The sequence below is a fragment of the Phaenicophaeus curvirostris genome, chromosome 3, assembly GCF_032191515.1.
Source record: "Phaenicophaeus curvirostris isolate KB17595 chromosome 3, BPBGC_Pcur_1.0, whole genome shotgun sequence".
Taxonomy (NCBI): Eukaryota; Metazoa; Chordata; class Aves; order Cuculiformes; family Cuculidae; genus Phaenicophaeus; species Phaenicophaeus curvirostris.
Window position 1 is genome coordinate 4694071 of NC_091394.1, and position 20298 is coordinate 4714368.

Genomic DNA, 20298 nt, shown 5'->3' on the forward strand with positions numbered 1-20298 from the left:
TTTCTTGAGACTTGCAAGCCAAAGGCACCATTTGATTTTTATTTTTGTCCTTCATTTATGTGAAAGCCTGGTCCACAGTGGCACATTCATATAAATGCTGCATGTTATCTATAGGTAGCGATTGTCTGGACAGTCATGATTGTAGATGAAAATTTCACTTTGCTATCCACAAATCAACATCTATCACCAAGATCTGTAGGTTTTGTTACTATGTAATTTCATTTTTTACTTTAAAAAGTGCATTTTAAGTAGAAAACTGCACAGATAAATTTATGATTGCATTAAGGTGTACTCTGTGTCCTAAAAAGCTCATAGTCAAAAACAGAGAACTCAGAAGAGGTAAAATCAGAGAGAAACGGAAGGAGGAAGAAGGAAGGAAAAAGAAAGCTGCACTTGAGACTTGGGGGGCATGAGGATGGCAAGACCGATACTAAAATAAGTCAGTGCAGGATTTAGAGAGGCAAGAGAAAAAAATGGTTTAAGATGAACAGGATGGGTAGAGCTGACAAGGCTTAGTGGCAGGCTTAATAACTGCTTTTTTACAGACTGGTGCTCGCCATGATCTCACCCTTTTATCTGTTGCTTTCCCAAACTTGGGTTGTTGGAGCTAAATTTTTCCATGTCAGGTGACTTAAACAACTGATGCACTTCAGAAGTTGCTTGCAGTATTGTCAAAAAAGCAAAGCCATTTATTCTTCTGTGATCCTGTGGTTAGGAGACATAGCTTTTTGAATGCTTCTGTTAAAAACAAAATACGCCCTCCCCCAAAGATAGTGGGTCCTTGCTCGTGGAATGTGTGTCTATCCTTTTTTCCTCCACAGAGCTCGTTGACCATTAAAGCATTTGTGGCACTTATACCTTTTTGTGGAGTTTGTTATTGATAGATTGCAGATAATGAAGCATGGAGAAGTCTTATGTAACAGTTAAGGTGGGGAGATGGTTTGGTGTTTTTCCCTTTATTAACCTTTAAATATGTAGACTTAGTCCTTACACACTTTCGAATATGCAATTTTAGAGTTATTATGTAGTATTGTTTAAAATATTATCAATGTTGCTTTTTTTTGTTTTGTATTATTTTACTTGTGTATGAATTAGATCCTTCACAGGAGGGAGAATCTTCCTGGAATATTTAATGGCAACCTGTATAAAAATAAAATTAAGTTAATTGCCTGAAATATCCGGGGGCAGAAAGGGGAGAAGGGAAATTGAGGCACAAAGGGTGATAAAGACAAACAATACTTACATGAGTAGGTTTATGGAAAACTTAAACAAACAAACAAATAAATTAAAGTACTGCTGCTGCACCTAATGTACTTTTCAACACCCCCCACTCCAAACAAATACCTAGTCCTTTTTTAGATTTTTTCCCACTGTACTTATTGACCTGGTTAATTTTCCATAAAAATAAATACTTTGTCCCATGTGCAGCTGCTAAGAATTACAGGCCATGCTAGGCTGTCTTTTTTCCTCCAAGTTTAGTTGCCTTTTGTTGTGTGGTGCTGCTGTGATGTATCTTCTGTCAGGTTAGATTTACACATAGTCCACTTGACAGGAGCAGGTAGCCACAAGGATTTCCTGAGGAGAGACTTCCTTGGAGCAGTGGGCAAGGATTATCATTTTTCTTTTTGGTCACAATGGAATTTGCAAGCCCTTCTGGCTTCCATGGGCTCTCACTTGTCTGTCAACCCCACTAGCTCTGACCCAGCACAGCAGCAGACCTCTACCTACTCCATCCTCCCCTGAATGGCAAGTTAAAAATCTCCTTTCAGTTCAAATCTGCTTTGTTACACGGGGGCAAGTTGGCAAGGTTCTAATGCATTTTAAATGAAAGCAGTTAAAATTATGTTATCTAAAATACCTGTGGCTTTACTACTTAGGCTCGAAAATGCTGCTGTCTTCTTTAATACTAGAAGATAAAATAAATCAGGCACAGGAAATCTTCAGTTCAAGAACAGGTTATGTTGCTAGGGCCTCCCAGAGAGTTTAATTGATGCAGCAGCAGTACCATTCAAGCTGCTGGGAGAATCAGTTTCTCTGGAGCAGAGAGTCAGTGTCTGACAAGAAAACCCCATTTGGGGCAGGAAAGACATACTTTCTAGCAGTCTCAATTTGTCCAGCACAGAAGCTTCCTCATTGTGTCCTGCCCCTTCACCTTTCCTTGTCCCATGAAACAATAAATGAAAAATAGTGGCCGGTATTCTCTCCATCAGCTGCTAAAAGCAATTATTCCAACTCTTTATGGAGCTTTCAGAAGCTGCTTTGTTGTCCTTCTGTACTGTGTTACTGGCTTTTCAGGCTTGAGGACCTTGCTTTTCTTTTTCCCTTGGGAGGAAAAAAAAAACCAACAGTCTCCAAGAATGAAAAATGCAGATTTGTCTCTCTTCTCAGAATTCTGACAAGGTCTCTGGAAGCCTTGAGTGTCTCATGCTTTGAGCAGGCTGGAAAAATCTGACTTGGAGGCATGGCCACTTGGGAGTGGCCTTTTGCTAGTGATGTGTCTTCTGCTGGTAGTGTGTCTCCTGTCAGCCTGAAAAAGCGCAAATTATACCCGCTAAGAGGCTTGGAGTTCAATTTTGAAACTTCTTATTCTGGACCTCTGAACACTCTACAAGGTAGATGTCCACCCCTAGCAGTTTTATTCAGGCTCCTCAAGGTAAGGATGTTGAATGCTTACATAGTCTTTAGGATAAATACTTCTGAAAGCTTGCACAATGCAGTCAGGATCACCAAAGTTACGAGCCAATTTTGTCTCCTGCATACAAAAAGAGACTGTTTCCTCCCTAAATGGTAATTACATGTGCCTGTAAGCTGCACAACAACGTATTTCTGGAGCAACCAGTTAGAAAAATGGGATGCGGATTTCTTAACTAGGCATCACAGTATATGTATCTGTCATGAGATTTTGTCATGGTGTCTTTTAAGGGGTGGACCTCTCCTCTGGAAGGAAAAGTACTCTTTTCACATAAAAACTTATAAGTTTGAGATTCTTTTCTTTTGTTTTTTAATTAATAGTCCTCTAGAAATTTTCAGTTCATTTGTACATTCAGCAGAGATTGAATTTTGGTCTTTGGAAAATATTATTGTCCTAGTCTAGGTTGGGTTGCCGGGGTTTATACGTATTATTTAATGGATAAGATGAAAAATCCAGGACTACAGACAAAACCAAAAAAGCTTTCCTCCCGGAGATGGTCCTTTCAAAGCAGGCACTGAATACAAGCCTCAGACTGATTTCTTACCTTCTCTCTCCAACAGTGTTGCTTTCAGGGCTGTTCATGGGCCCAACTTCAACAGAACGTGTAGGGTGAGAGGAATGTCAGCTGGTGATGATGTTTTCATGAAATAAGGCCCAGTAATATGGTTACCCAGTTTCAGTGCAGTTCTTTCTCGTCCTCTTTGTTGCTGTGTAACACCACATGGGAAGGCAGCCGGCTACTGATGTGTGTATGTCACAGCGAGAATGGAATTTTGCAATTAATACATTGTGTTTGGAAATTTATTTTGTATTTGCGGTTGTTGTATATACGTGGAGTAAAACCTGTCTTGAGGGATATGCCAGAAATTTAGACTTGTCTTCCTTTTCCATTGATGAAAACTGATAATGCATATCTTCTCTTGTCACCTTCTAGGAGAGAAACCATTCAAATGTGATGAGTGTAACTTTGCCTCCACAACACAATCGCATCTGACACGACATAAGCGTGTCCATACTGGAGAAAAGCCTTACAGATGTCCCTGGTGTGACTACAGGTAATGAGTCATTAACTAAAGCATGATGAGAGAAGGGTTAAGGTGATCAGATGAGGTTCATTTGAAGTCACCAATAAAAATATATTGCCATTAAAACACCATCAGGGCCACAGTAATTGCATATTAAATTAGGAGCTAAATTTAAAAACTTAGTCTTCAGTATTTAGGTATTACTTTATAAAGAAAAACAAATGATGGGAAACCTTTTAGTGGTAACACTGCAGTGCTAATGTTGAGTGTTTGTTTCACAGCTGCTCCAGTGTCTGTTAGAATTCTCCATGGTGAGGCCGCTTATCTACTTCGCATTTTCAAATCAGTTGCAGTTTTGAAATTTTTCTCGGTTGACTTGCAACCATTTCACCAAGAAAGGAAAAGTCTCCTAAAAGGCTTAGCATCCTAAATACTCACCAGACACTTACTGGAATGGGAAGCAACTGGAGCTAGTTACAGTGCTGCAGAGTCTTGTTTTTCTGCTCCAGTTTTCCTTTCCCTTGCCAGATGGGGTGTTTGGATGAGAGTTGGCCGTAGGATTGGTTGCGTGGCAAATTCTCCCATGTTGCACCACTAAAACCCTTTCTGTTAGGGCAGTAGATTAAATTCTCAAAGATCACATGAATGGACAGTTAAGATTGCTTCTGATGCTCATCCCATGTGTCTTTATCTCATTACAGGCTACTTATTAAATGATCTAACGTTGCTTCTTAAACGATTCTTTACTCTTCTTATATGATTCTTTACTCTTCTTAAACATACTTCTCCAGTCTTGAATACTTACGATACCTTGCAGTGAGGTGGCTGGTCCATGTGTACTATAAAGAAATCCATGGAAGTTATTCATGAGCAATTTGTAAGAGCTGATGTTCAAAAGTTTTTAAAAAATCTGCATCATATTTGATAAATAGCATATGATTATGCAATTAGATATGTGTGTGCTGTGATGCATGCATAGAAGAGGAAAAAGTTAAACATTTGATTATACCACTATAGCATTTTTTATTTTCTTTTAATGCTGATCATACAACTGTAATCTTCTTTTAGTATAAGTTTTAATGAAGTTTCCTAAAACAAGATTATGTGACGAAGCCTAGCCACTCTCATAATACCTGGCTTCATGCTGTTTATGAGCTACTTTACAGAAAACTTCTGTATAGAAAGCATCTGCAGTGATCATACAATTTCTGTTCAAAAATTTTGTTGCGTTGTGTATGTAGACCAAGTGATCTATGAACTCTTCTGTATTGAAACCCCAGAAATTACTACCTAGGACTGCAGAGAACTGAATTTGATAACTTTAGGGAGGGCTTCCAGTTCTCTGGTGCTACCTTAAGAGTCTCACAGCTTTTTTTTTCTTTAACATACAGAAGTGTTTCTGTCACCTTCCATAAGTCATCTAAGAAACAGAAGTGTGTTTGTGGAGTTGCGTTAAAAGGTCTGCGTTGAGTGAAGTGAAAGCATATAAGCCATAGTGTGACATGGTGTAGTGCAATGAAGGTAAAAGGAGGGCTGTCTCTGATTGTATGCGTTCAAGGAAGCTTAATCTTGTGGTCATCCACTTTATGAACTATCCGAATTAGAAAGGATAGTCTTATTACAGAACTAGGTAACGAGACGTGGGTTACGATGGGTTTGAGCTCCTGGCTTGAGGTCCTTAGAGACTGTGAGTGGTGTAGATGTGAATCAGTTTGCAGTCATGGGTTTGTTACGCACACACGATGAGTGGATGCAATTCACTGACTCACTGTGACAAAATGCTTAACTTTAATGCTCTGTTGAGTGAAAGGCAGATAGTTTTTATTCAGGTGGACAGCTTTCTATATGGGGTAGAAACTCAAAAAATGACAAACTTTTTACTAGTATTTTTTTATATTGGATGCTATTAGACAAAAAGCAAACATAACTTATTTTATCAGGGTTAACAAGAAATCTCTTGCCTCTACATTATTGAAAAATAAGTGTTTCATGGCAATAGGACGTTAGTTTCCATCCCTTGCAGGCCAATTTTGACCTAATCTTTGGAGGCTGATCTCTACATATACCAGCTGATGAAATTTTGATTCTGCAGGAAATTTGTTCTGAGTTCAGCTGAAAAACATCTGGCAGGGATGCAGGAATTGGAGCTGTGCTGCTGCTGCAAGTTCATAGAGGCAGTAAGGCATTCCTATAGCTGAGCTGCAGAGGAGCCAGTAGAGGGGCTGCTCTATTTATTAGCCCAGCAGTCCTGCTTGTGCCTGCCAGTTTCCACAGTCCTGGGACATTAGCCAGCCTTGTTGGCAAGTATATTTTCTGCTCTCTATCTACCTTTTGCATTTTTTTCTCTTTCTTTTTTTTTTGTTTTAAAATATAATTTTAAGGGAATCACATGTTGCCTCCTCATCAGATCACCCAGTACTTTCTCTTTTCAGGGAAAGATCTTAGCAACTCTATCAATGATGTCCTTTACACCAGTTCAGCAGATGGTATGTACTCTTCTGAGTGTCACCTACAGAAAATATAAAATCAGGATTTCAAAATCTGCTGACCTAGTGATAAAATTCACCCCCATGTCTAGTGGTCGAGCTCTCAGTGTGGTGCTTTCAGCTCAGCCCTTGCACTCTAAATTCATCCAGACTATTTTAGATGTTACTGTTTAGTGTTGATTGGCAACTGCAGACTCTTTAATGACCCTTGTAGCTTCAGCAGGTGAATAATCTTTATTTTGTGTATGGGAATGGAGTTAGGGTATTGTTAGTGCTGCCATAAAGTCTCCTTTCACTGATAGGTGAAGTGATCTTCCTATTCAGTAAAGTACTTTGAGACACTTGAATTTAAAGTGTCTAAATATGAGGTATTTTAATTACTCATTTTCAGCTCATCAGTGCTCAGAAGTTTCTTAGAAGTTCCTGATTTCGAGCTTTTCAGTTCCTCAAGAAGAAATTGTGAATCCTGCAAAAAATCTTGCCAGTCTAGTGAATGAAAGGCTATCTAACCCTGGCTAGAAGTACAGAAAGAAAGGCTGTTAAAAGAAACACTTCCTCTGAATTGAGGAACTGTTATGAAAATATGGATCACCTGTGACACCCAGAAATCTTCCCCTCCCTCCTTCCTTTGTTTAAGAGCAAAGACTGAAATGAAATAGTCTGTAAGATACTATGGGAAAAAGACAGATTTTGTCTGCATGGAACAGAAAAGGGAATTTATTCCCTATATAACCCATATAATGAGAAATTCTTTTCTTGACCAGGAAAACTTATGAATGGATGTGGTTTTCTAAAATTAAATCATAAAATTTCTAAAATTAATCATAACTAATCATAAACTAGTCTTTTTAGCTCACAGATTATGTGTTCTCACTAGTGTTCATATTCCCTAAACAAAATGGTAATTTTGCTCATTTTGTTTCACCAAGTTGCTTTTATAACCTGAGTTTCTAGTTGAATTTAAATATTCTTGAAAAAATGTTACCTTGCATCTGTACTTCTTGAACTGTGACTATTCTTATTTTTGTCTAAATCGTTATAATTTTGTTAACAATTAAATGAACATCTGCTTTTCTAGATAGCAGTGTATGACTTCTACTGAAAATTTTAATTTGAAATTATATTTTCAGTCTAGTTTTTAAAATCTGATTTCTTTTGAAGGAAAAATATTTGTATTCATAAATGTAAAAGTTGCTTGTCTTATGTTTTGTTTATATTTTACACATTTCTGTTTTCAATTTAGGTTTGCCCAATTCAGATAGAAATATGCACAATTTTCCTTTGTGTTTACTTTTTCAAATCACACGGCATCTCTCCATTTGTAAGTCAGTGTGCTTTGTCATACAAAAATATTCGTTCACTCCTAATTAATGTTCAACTTAATTTTATAATACAGAATTGGTCTCATAGGGCCCTACACCACCATTACATATGCAGTGCTTATTTTATATTTCTTAGTCATTTAAGGAAGATGTGTTAGGTGGCTGAACTTCTCAGATTACGTGATTTTAGATTTATACAGACAGCAATACCGTGTGCATGTGCTAATGGGCCCAGTAAGTAGTGAAGAGCCTTATAACTTCCTGGAATTGAACTACACCAGTGAACTTCAACTGATTTCTAAATCTGATGTATGTAGAGCCTGTGGCCAGACTTTCTAGTCCTTCAGCATGTTTAGGCACCTGAATTTGAGCTGATTTCAGAAGTGCTATGCTTCCATAAGTCCAATGATGTCAATGAAAGATGCAGATATACGGCAATTTTGAAAAATGAGCTGGTTTTGTCTCTAAAGTGAAAAATTAGGAATATCATCTTAGTCGTATGTAAGGCCTTAAACTCAACTCCCATTGGTACGGGTGTTCCATGTAATTATCACAGCTTCTCAGGCAAGTAATAATTTATCTTCATGGTGTGTATGAGGGGGATGTTTCAGTAAGAAATGGATCTGGATTACACTTTTTGTGGGGCAAAACAGAGCCCTGCATAGTCAAATTTATTGCAGTTCATGGCTCAGGAGGAGCCTTGGCGTAGTTCTGTGATACAAAACCAGTTTTACTACAACTTTGACTGTGCAAGTGTGGGACAGGTGTAATATTAATGGACTTTGTGCTATCCCTGTGCTGTAATTAAACAAAATAACTCTAATTTCTCTGGGATTCCAATGGGTTCATTTTGCATAGGGTACTCATGGTGGTGAGGGGGAGGAGGGAATGGGGCACAACATCCAGGGGACTGGTGATGTTCCACAGCCATAGGTAAGAGGATTTAGAAGCTATAGAAAATGAACAGCCAGGCCAGGAAAACAGCATTATTTCCATAAATGCACCTTTCCATAAAGTATATGACTTGTGAAGGATGTCTTACAAGACTGAGAATAAATAGCATACATTTTTAATATAATTATGTAAACTAAAATAAATATTTTACATTTATTATGCATAATAAAATAATTAGACAACATTCTGTAAGGGATTATGGCATCTGAAATTCCAACTGCAGAAGGATTCATTGCATATTTCCAGCAGCAGCAGCCACATGGCTTAGGGGGAGTAACTCCACAGGGGCTACTTTTCTTTTTTTGGACAGCATCCCTAGGGAGTTCCTATTTCCCTCTGACTTATAGTGTGTGTTCATAGGTTGTAAAGATCAGTTTATAATACACTCCAGGATTTGCACCTAAGTCATAAGAATGTGCAAAGTAAGTGTTTTCTCTCTGTTTGCTTTGATGCATTTAATAACCTTTAGTTGTCTTGGTACGATTGCATCAGCAGTGTGTTATTCTTGGGGATAACTAGGGACTGCTCTAAATGCTGAGACAACAATATGTACTTATTCATAGCAAAACTGAAAGGCTGTTAAGGCAGCTTTTAGATAAAATGATGCAACAGTGTATTTATCATTAAAAAGTTAACATTAATACACTCTTTGTAACCAGTGAAATTTAATATGGATGTGTAGGAAATAACTGGGTTATACAACTGTATGGAACATTAGGCTGATGAGGACTCCAAGTGGCAACCTCCACTGCGCTATGGAGAAAACCACTTTTTTATATATATCACAAAGGCAGAATTGGGCAACAAATGTGCATGTACTTTGCACTAATAAGAAATTGCTAAGGACAGTAACTATGTAATAGAGCAAACTGAGCCTTCAGGAAGCACTTAAGCTTCTGTTGTGATCAGCAGCAGGAGCTGAAGATATCCAGTGCCTTGTTCTAGCAGACTCATAAACAAATGGGGATAGAAGTTGAGAGAGAAATTCTGTCAGTGCTTGGGCATAATTCCCAGATGCAAACTCCTCAGAATATTTTTCAGCACTTAGTTGTAATAAACATTTTGATAAAATATTTAGTAATATTTCTATTACTCTGGAATAAAATATGCTGCAGCACTTTGTATATAAAAGAGAAACAAACTGAACTAGAATTTAGATATAGATACAAAAACACTTTAATTGTTCTAGTCAATACATAGCATGCAAAACAATGGTTAATATCACTCCCTTTATGGTGTTTCTGTTGCTTAATAAAACTTTATATTCTCCTAAATTGTAGAAAATAGTTCATATGGCAAACTCAGAATAAAAATATGCAATGTGATAGTGCAACATACAGATCAGCTATTGTGTTAGCCAAGCAAATTGACTTCAGATGTGATTGCTAACATTCAGAAACTTGTAGAACCAGAAAGCACACAAAAAAAATGATATGGCCCTGAGCAGGACTTGTGAATGCTGTCTGCATTGGCTGAGAAATCCGGTCTCTGCAGTTTTGGAGAACTGTGTTGGTGGCAGTGTCCAAATAACTTAAATTCACTCTCTTGCAGCTCTCCCTGCCAGATGCCAATGTCACTGCATGAGCTGCTTAAGAGAATGTATGTTTATTAGAAAACATGAGTGTTTCTTAAAACAAGACACATATGTGCATGCACATATTCTTATATATGTATTATTATTAATTATTTTAAGTTAATAGCATAATAAATGCACTGTACTTGGTAGAAAGGTAATATGGAATTTTATTTATTATAACGAATACTACTTAATCCTTATAATATGGAAATCTATCAATAATTCCATCAGCATTGGTAACTCAAGCTTCTTTTGTTCTTTTTTCCTTATTTCTTTGCATTTATTTATTACTATTTTCCTTCCCCACTGCCCCACAGCCACTCTAGGAAAGAAGAAATAAAAACTGTGGTTTCAATTCAGTGAATCTGTAATTCTCTTGATAACACTGAACGTGGTCTTGGGACTTCTAAGTATTCACTGAAGTTGCTTTAAACCAGTGACACAATTGCAAGAGTTGATAATGCTATTCTGTTCTCATTTTGAATTGAGTCCTTTGAAGAACAACTTTTAAGTGACGTATTTAAGCCTAAATACTGTGTTAAATTACTCAGGGGTGACCGTTGAGTTTAGTGTTACTGAGACATGCAGCCATTTTTATATCAGTGTAAAAATTCCTATATTGTTTTAACTTCTGACAGGTTCTCTCTCTTGTAGCTGCTGTGATCCTAGCTCAGCATGCTCTCAGTTTGTTCACACTTCCATTTAAGTTCTACAAAAACATTCTCAAGTTCCTAATTTCTTTCAGTAGTTACTGTCTCCCCCTTGCTGTTCAATTTGAGCTTTGTCCCTAAACTTCTCTTCTTATACAACCTATCCCTGCTCTACTAATGCACTTTTTTGAAGAAAAGCCTAACACATTTGGTCAAAATCTTGAAGTATTTGGTGATTAGGAAATACGAATAAGTCAACTTCATGCAGTGGACAAATTAATGTAACTGATGACTTCTATTATCACATTTTATCTCTTGCCTGTCCTCACATTTCTTTTTCGCTATCACATGCAATCATCACTGTTTTATGCTAAAAATGTGTTATAATAATAAGTATATCTATGTTTATATTTAATACATACTTAGTTAATGTTTATAAATCTGGAACACTAGCGTATATTTCAAACTAAAATAGTCTTAAATAGGTCGTATTTTGATAGTAAATAAAATGTTAGTTCTAACCTCAAGATGAAATGGCAAGGCCATGATCTTAATGTAGTTTTTAGTAACAAAAAAGGCTTGTAATTTCCTGTTCTTATAGTGCTTCTGATACAAATACCCAGTGAAGATCTTTTATGTCTACAAATAAGCTTCCATTTGTTGCAATAATTTAGTGTAAAAATAGTAATTGGCATTATAGCTTAATTTGTAAGACCCTTTTAGGTAAAAAGTAGTTTAAAAACCACTAAAGTGACTATATATGTTTTCTTTGCTCTTGCCTGCTAACAGACAATAAAAATTAAACATGTTTGTTTCTTTTACTGTTCCTTAATCCATTATCCAACATTATAAAAGGGCTAAAACTGTCTTTGGGCTGGTCACATGTACAAGGATTTTTTGTTATTGATGACTGCAGCTCACTAACTGGCTGGTAGTTAGCAAACTGAAGATGTTTTGGTAGTGTTGCAGGCCTTGGAGATGAAATTAATAGACACTGGCATGCTGGGTTATGGGTGGATTATTTTCCAGGCAATATGTCTACTAATGTGTAAAAAAGTTTCTGTACGAATGCTGTCTTTATGAAAACCTTCTGTCTTTCTCCTTTGTATGTGACGTACAGGTACAAATGTCGGGAGGCGACCGAAAACAAATATGGTTCAGAAGCAGTTCCAGAAAGAGGTGTAGCCTAGTGAAAGGGGTTTCTTTTCCCAATTAAAGACTGATATAAATGAAAAAAAGAAAACAATTGCTTAAGAGAAAGAGGAGGAAAGAAGAAGAGGAAAAAATCTGAGCTTTTCTGTTTGAGAAAAACTTGCTCCTTAGATATTTCTAATGCATTAAAATTGCGAACCATTTTCCATAAAAATGGCATAGTTAGAAATTCTTGATTTACTGAAGCTAAATTAAATTGCTTGTGCATTCCCATGGAGTCACCCTTGTCTCTGTGCGAGTTTCTGCCCAAATTCCCCTGGAGCAGTATGTTGGGACATTTGGGGAATGCAGGTATCAAAGCCTCTGCCTCCACCATTTTCTTGGAAGTTGTAGTCTTGATGTGGCCTATTGTTCAAGTAGCTTATTAGATTGCTTGTTGCAACTATTTTGTCCCTAATAGCAATGGTCTTTGTGGTTTTGTGAGGCCTGTTTTGGCCTAAGTAGCAGGCATAGATATTGCTGAGACTTCTTATGCGCTTGCTTTATAAAAGCCAGCACATAGACCCTTTTATTGCAAGTGATGGAGTGCTGCTCTGCTGTTAATCTCGAAGATAGTTGCTCACACCAGGTGGTGGTCAGGTAACATTTCAGTTCCGAGTTTTCTTTCTGTCTATTAAAAAATTTAGAAGTGCTGATATTAGTATTGATTGGATTTATTTCTTAGCTCTTGTCTCTTTCTTAGCTCTTGTCTTTAACCTGTTGCATACTACATGTACCTGAATTTTGTGCTTTAATTTCTTTTTCAATGTATTCTTTTATTGATGGAAAAATAATTAATAGGAAAAAAAAAGTAGAATTTGAAATATATGTGAAAAAGTTTGTTCTGCATTGGGTCAGAGGTATTCCCTCTCATTTTACATCCTTGGAGAAAAGATTAGGTCCATATGGCATCCCTCATCTTCCCTCACAGGCTATACAGTCTGAGGCTTAGTGTGCCAGGAGAAGCAAGTTGGTGCAATGGGCCAGGGGACACTCCTTAATATTTCCCTGCCTCCTTCTGTAAATGAACTGAAATAAGGAGGTAGCGGGAACTGATAGAGGATAGGAAATAGCTACTGCTGCTCATAGCCTCAGAGCAAATTGATTATTCTTCCTGAAGTAAAGAGGAGGTTGCAAAGTGACTTTTGACTCTCAAAGATGGCCCAGATCTCCATGATGCTTTGAGGGTTGGTAGCACAGCTGCAGGTTATTCTGCACCTCAGGCCAGCTGACCTCCTGTCCTGTTCTGGTTTGTTTTCTTCCACTTAGGCAAAATTCCCAGCTCAGCATGATATCCTACTAGTTCATGGTGCTATTACTGATAACGCCTTAAAAGATAGCATTTATAGCTTTGTATTTGTAACTTCAGTGCACTCTCCTTCCATCATTTTTCAAGATAATTATGTATTCTCTCTAACAACTTCAGTTGAGGACATAATTCGTTCTGCTAGAAATCCCATGTGGAATGTCTTCCCATACCAAGCTTCCTCAAAACATTTCTGTTGAAATTTTACATTGCATGGTCTACAGGGCAAGCGGTACTTAAAATAATTTTAAAGTTGCTGAAGGTATCGTGACTATCAAAATGTATTCTTACGTTCTGATGATTTTTTTATTAGAAAAATATGGTATTACATACATCCTTTTGGTTTTGGTAAAATACTGAAACCATTTCCATTAGCAAATTTTGGAGAAAGCTGCTATGGATGTTTTAACGCATAAAAAGCCATTAGTAATTTGTTTCCTTTTCAGGAAAGAAATATATCTTTAGTTCAAAAAAGGCAATTTTTATAAATGAGTTGATGAGGATTGATTTTTGTAGCCTGATTTCCCTACCTCATTCTGAGACTTGCACCAGCCCATCCATCCATCTTCTGTCAGCTTCTTTAATAACATTTTAAGCTGTTGGCCAGTTTCAGTCAAAACCAACTCTCTGTACTAGACGCCTTGATAATTTAAGTTCCTACATGTTTCCTGAAAGAAGAAAAAAGAAAAAATTAATCAGTGAGGAAGAGTCAGGTAAAATTCATCTCTCGTGCGTTCTTCTCACTTAGAACTAGTAAGTGTATTGTTCCAACCTCGCCAGTCAGCGTAGCTGTTTTTTCTTGGCTGATGGGACTATCTTGAAAGACATGTTGGGGACCTGCTGTTACTGCATTGGGAGATTTAGAGAACAGGGCAAGAATTCATGGGGAATCATGTTTTCGTTGGTACAGTGCTCATGTATCAATGTTTTGGGTCCCAAATTAACTGTTTGTTGCAAGTTGTCTGGACAGGTAATTTTAAAAGTTAAGCCTTGAGAGGTATTTTTAAGGAGAAGAAAAACATACACAGCTATCTATTTTTTTTATTCAGAAAAGAAAGTATTTGGAAGAGATTTATACCTCTGAGATTAAAAGCACTGACACTTCTTTTTCAGTCAGTGAATAGGAAGAACCTACTTGTTCTGGAGAGATTATTCCGCAAGTGCTTTGTTTGCCATTTCTTCTGTTTTCTTTAGGTCATTTAATGACACACTGTGACATAATGCATAGGTCTAGATATATGTATTTGCATGAGAAAAAAGAAGAAATACTTGAAGAAATACTCAGTTCTTTTTACATGTTTTTAATGATGCTGAGCATCCAAGGATTGTCATCTCTCATGGGATACAATGGCTCTGTGCCTATTTGGAATTCAGCCTCTTCATTTAGGTGACTAAATGTGACTTTCATCACATTTTAATTTGAATTTTAATTACTCAGCCTTTTAAGATTTTGATCAGCACTAATAAATTATAGCACAGTCATCTCATACGGTATTTAGCTGATTGATTTTTTTGTATGCTAAAATGCAGCCATTTTAAGGAGCAATAAAGATACTTTCAAGTAGAAGAAAGGTTTCAAAGATAAAGGAATTTGTACCAAATTTGTTCAAGTCTGTGTCCAGACCGGAGAAGGAAGACCTAAATCTCAGTCCTTGCGAGGGCAAAGCAGGTGGCTGCTATCCATGCTGTTTAAATAAATGCAGCAACCTCAACAGCTTTTGGAAAGCTTTTGCTGTGTGTTGCCTAGCGGTGGTGGAAGATGTGAGAGATGAGTATCCAGCACTGGGGGACACTAGCTCGAGGTTGCCAAAATTTTGCACTGGATTAGTGCTCTAGGTTGCAGAAATTTATTCTGAAAGGCAAATACAGCATTGGTTTGTTCTATTTGAGTTGTCGTCTACTCTCTCCTGTTCCTGGTTTCCTCCTTCAGATCTCTTTTTCCCTCAGAACAGTACAACATAATATGGGGAGAACATTTTTTTTTCCTGCTTTCAAGTGCCCATTTTTAGTTTCAGTTCACCAGGAGTTTGGCTGGAGTACTGTAACAGAAAGGATTATAAGTAAGCCCCTCTCCATCTAAGCATTTCTGCTCCATAGCTCAGCTGGGAGTCAGCTTTTACTGGCTGGATAGTATGTACTGTCATGGGGTCAATACTATGAAACAAAAATAAATGCAGTGGATAAAGTCCTGGCCCCATTGATGTTAATTGCATCACTCAGATACTTCCAATTTCCACTCAACTTTTTGCGGAGATGATCCCTACCCTCTAAATCATACCATAAAAAACATCTAAATCCAAAAGCAGCTACACCTTTAGGAGATTCTGTTTCTTACTTCCCTCTCTCCTGAGTTTGCAAGTTCTTGCACAAATAAGTGGAATCACTGAGGTGTGCTTAGAAGTCCTGGGGAATGGGTATCTCTGCCTCAAGACTTTTGGAACACCTTTTAGATGAACAGGCTTCTAGTCTTTATTTTTAGGTATGTGTTAGAGGCCAGGATTCATTTAGTTAATGACAGTGCTTTCTGCAGCCTGATTCGAGTTATTGTTTAGGATTCTCAGCTGAGAGGGCACAGAGCATGGGCTTGGGAGCCTGCTGTTCAGATTTTGTAGGAAAGTTTTATATGAGGAACATAACTGAATCCAGAACAATTCTGAAAACAGGGATTAGATCTCCTTTTGGCTCCTGGCAGTTCCACACTGTCCATTAGCAGAGTTTCAAGAGAAAGGCTATGTGCAGGATATTTCATGCCAGCTAATATGTTTTCCTGGGACACAGGAGAACTGGATTCAACCCTCCTCAAGATAAGGGCAGCCCAAAACCCAATTCTCTTTCCGAGAATAGTGCCTTAATTCCTAGAAAATTAAGGACACTAGTGTTTTCTGATGTTTCACATTAATTACCTACACTTCCTTTGGAACAAGCAGGCATCTAATTTAAGCAAAACATTGAGACCTACATTAGTTCTTTCTTATCTCCATTAATTGTATTGGGAATTTATATGGTTATGGCAAATAGACTAAGTTGCCTTCTAGTAATGCCATACCCAACAGTGCACCTAAACGTGACAGAAGCTTAACTCTACCCTATTTTACTGATACTCTGTCTTCCATACCTCTCACTACTCTTTTTACCTCTTTTCTGATTGCCATATAAATTTCGGTGCTTGGATTGTAATTTTCCTGAGGCCAAGACTGATTTTTCTGTTGTTCCTGCATGAAGTGAGTGATGTTACATCATTCTGTTATACTATCCTCTAAAGTCAAAATGCTGTGCTGTGGGAACATACCAGCTCTCTTGGAGCCAGTTTTTGCATCATAAACATAAGACTGTGTTTCACAATAAGAGTATAGGAAAGCCTGGACCCTTATGGTGTAACCCAGCTGTTGCCAAGGCTGTGATGTTTTAATGGATAAAACCTCAAAGAAGCTTGAACAGCCAGGAGCCACATTCAGCTGAAGTGCGATGTCAGTGCCTAATTCCCATAGACTCCTTAGAAAATCTCATCTCTCATTTCTAGGACCGGTAATCCAGTAAATTTTCATGAGAACTAAATGCATAATAAATAGAACTTTTCAAATACGTGTGCAGTCTTAAGTATCATCAGAATCAGCCTATGCTGTCTTAGTCTGTTTTTTGGTTTTAAACCTGACCTTCAAATACATGCCTCTAAGTACATTTTGGGGTGCCACCGTTTTGTTTGGTTTGGTTTTTGGTTTTTGAGATCATGTCAATGAAAGCTTTCTTCATCATGATGAAGAAAGAGTAGTACGGAAAGCAATGCGCCTTGGAATGCAAGTGGAACTATTTAGACTCTTTTCTTTAAAGCACAGCTTCTTGATCTATAACCATCCAGTATGTAGAAGGAAAAGATACCAGGATATTACAAGCTATGTTCTTCTGCTGTTCTCTAAACTCTTGGAAATAGCCTTAGAACATACAGACCATTTCCATACCAGCAGCAAAAGAAATCTGTATACATCTGATAATAAAAAGGAAGGAAATGCGCATATATATATATCTTTTCCTCCTAAATTACTATTGTTTACTTACTTTATGTTTACTTTTTGGAAAATACTTGTATTATTTAGAATAATTACATAGCAAATTCTCATGGCCCTTATAGAGATATGCGGATTAATGACCTCTTAAAGAATTGTTTTGCAAGAGTACTGTGGTATTTTTAGAATGAGTACTTACTTAAAATAGTCACTAAGGGCATGTTATTCACATAGGCATCTTTTGTAGAAAACCTATGTATTTTTTACTATCTGTGCATTCTGGCTTTATTCAGTACTGGACCTTTGCATACATACATGTAACATTAAGCCTGTGAATAGGTCCAGTAGTTCTAAAGTTAGTTGTGTTCCCTAGAAAAATGAACTGGATTAGCCCTTTAAGGACTCTATTACTATGATGCAAAGTAGATTCAAAGGAATCATTTGGTTTTATATAAAAGGTGAGTGCAGGGGTTTTTTTTAGTGTGGGGTTTTTTTTTCAGTTTAAGAGTGGAATATATGTTTTCTTTAGCTGTAAAAGCACAATCAAGGCAACATGATAAGTGAGTCAGTGTTGTAAAAGTAAAACTAATTTTGCCTTCACTCACATGAGCTATAGAAGGAGGAAGCTTTATTGTCCCTGGGAAGGTGATAAGGCAGAGTAATTGTATATTATACTGTCCTGGAACATCTGCCTGAAGACTGTTGGAGCAATTCATCTATCATGGACGATACAGCATGTTTTGTCTTTCTGCTTTAACCCATCCCCACTGCTGGCCTGCACGAAGGTTTTGATAGGGACTGTGCCTGGGCTGGGGCTCACATTAATCAGTCCCCTTGTTCAACACTCCAGCTGACATAATTACAACCTGCGCACAGCAGTTATTCAAGTCGAGTCCTTGTCACTCGTGGTGCGAAACTACACAGCTCAGATCCCGAAGGAGATTGCCTTATCACACAGAACAAGGGCTCACAGGAGTTGAAGAGAATAGAAATGGGAAAATGTCTTCCGGGAGTACTATATATTCCTTTAAAATAAGACATTTGAGAGACTTACAAGGGACAAAGAGAAGCATTGTGCAAGGTCTGAAATGAACAGGTTATTATTTTTAAAAGGATTACACAGGCCATTTTTGTGAAATGGACATGGATTATTAAATAAATTCAGTGGTCTCTCTTATCATTCAGTGACTCTGCCCTATTAGTTTTCTTTAGAAGTGATAAAATAGTTTTTGACTTGTATAAGCTTTAAGTATCTCTCGGTAGAAATCATCAGAACACAACTAATAGAAGTGCACATTCTATAGCAGTAAAATTGATGCACACGTGAGGGGAAGATTCACAAAGATCAGAGTTGGGGTGAAGGAGCAAGCATGTAAAAGGGCTTTCGAAGATGAGCAAGTTCATTAATTTCTGCTGCAGCATGATACAGGAATGTGAAAGATGAAGCCAAAGAACAAGTTTTGTATTTTACTATTTTTTGCCTCTTTTCTTGTTAACCCTCTGTGATAAAAAGACAAGTCCATAATATCTTCTGTACTAAATGAAATAAGTTTATTTTCATGTAATATGGTGAGTTTTATTTTTCTGTGTGTTATTTTTTTTTCCTTTGAGACAGAACCTTTGCATACATGATCATAGAGTAATTTATTTGGTATTGGTCTATAAAATTCCTCAATGTGACAGAATTTTATTGGCATTTGCTAGGCTTTTCCCTAGTGTCTAGATTTTTTTTTCTTCTTGGGTACTAGATCAGCTTTTTGAAGCAATACCATTCTTCTTAACCAATAGATTTACAGTGTTGCCCCGATTTCACATTTCACTAGTTAAATACTTTGTCTAATCTTTATACATAATTGTGTATAGTTGAGAGAACAGTGATAATTTACCTGTTCTGGGTGGTCCAATTTTAAGCTAATCCTTTTACAAGTTGGCTTATCTGGGACTTCAAATAATCTGAAGTAGAAGTGCTAGAAACTTATCTTATACAACTTACTTTGTGTATATGCACTAGGTATGCTAGTAAGTTAGATAAGTAGTTCAGTGCTTTCAGTCAGCAGTATTCCATTTCAGTATCTCTTGGTGAAGTATTGAACTTGATGTGTACGTCTGCTGTGAAAACCTAGCTACACGAACACTGCAATGTCTTACTGAGCAGCAGAGCGTCCTTGTAGGCAAATGTACTCTTGTAGGAACAAAAATTAAGTTTTCTTGCTTCCTGCTCTTAAAATCAGTTTTCCTGGGGTGAATGATGACTGTGAAGTAAGCTCAAAGTACAGAGCCAAATGCTGCATTTACTTATATTTGTGCAGACAATGGCATTATGAGGACATAATCTGAAGAGAATGATGTTTCCCTGATACATACTTTCAAGACAGATTTTAGATCAGATAATCAATCATACCTCCAACTAAAGAACGAAATTTGACTTTCAGAGCCTAGGATGGTTTCGCAGTATTGACAGCCAGGAAGAATATATTTTAATTTGCAGACTGAAAAAATTTCCATGACATCATGGAAACACAATAAATGTCTGACCTCACAATGACATTTTTCAGACTTAAACTGTACTTTTTGTAGACTTTGAGCCCAGAGAAAGCCTTAAGCTCTGCTGGCCTGACCTTCTGCATAAAACAAACTACATTTTTTTTCCAGTTTGCTCTGTGCTGAGCTTCTTGAGTTTGACTAAATTTTATCATCTACAAAGACATTTGGGTTTGATCTGAAAACATCTAAAGTTGGAGAACCCACTCCTCTTGTGTGAAAGGTTAATTGCTGTAAGTGCTGAAGAAAATGTGCTTATTTCTCATTTGAATTTGACTGTAATGTGTAGTCATTGTTTTGAATTTCTTTTTGCAGGTTTTCTCTAAGTTAAGGAGTCTCTTAATCGAACATCTAATGCCTGTTAAGTTACTTATGCCACAAGCTCAAATGTAATAAGCAAATTAGAGTTTTTTAAATTTAAATGTTTGTTTGGATTTTTTTCCCCTTAACTTATATTTCTATTTATAATGATTGTTGGCTGATTGTTTCCTTTTAAAAGTGTAGGCAGTAATATGAGAAGTAGATATTCAAGAATTAGTTTCTCCAGTGTCATG

The 20298-nt window shown here is 37.1% G+C and overlaps 1 protein-coding gene across 2 annotated transcripts in view; it reads left to right on the plus strand.

Moving 5' to 3' along the window:
- The window catches only part of ZNF407 (zinc finger protein 407), a 341301-nt gene that overhangs the window by 210642 nt on the left and 110361 nt on the right, over window positions 1-20298 (plus strand). For both annotated transcript variants that reach the window (XM_069853279.1, XM_069853278.1), the window contains exon 7: window positions 3627-3747. In XM_069853279.1, coding sequence (XP_069709380.1) covers window positions 3627-3747 — 121 coding nt within the window. The remainder of the gene's footprint in view (window positions 1-3626; window positions 3748-20298) is intronic.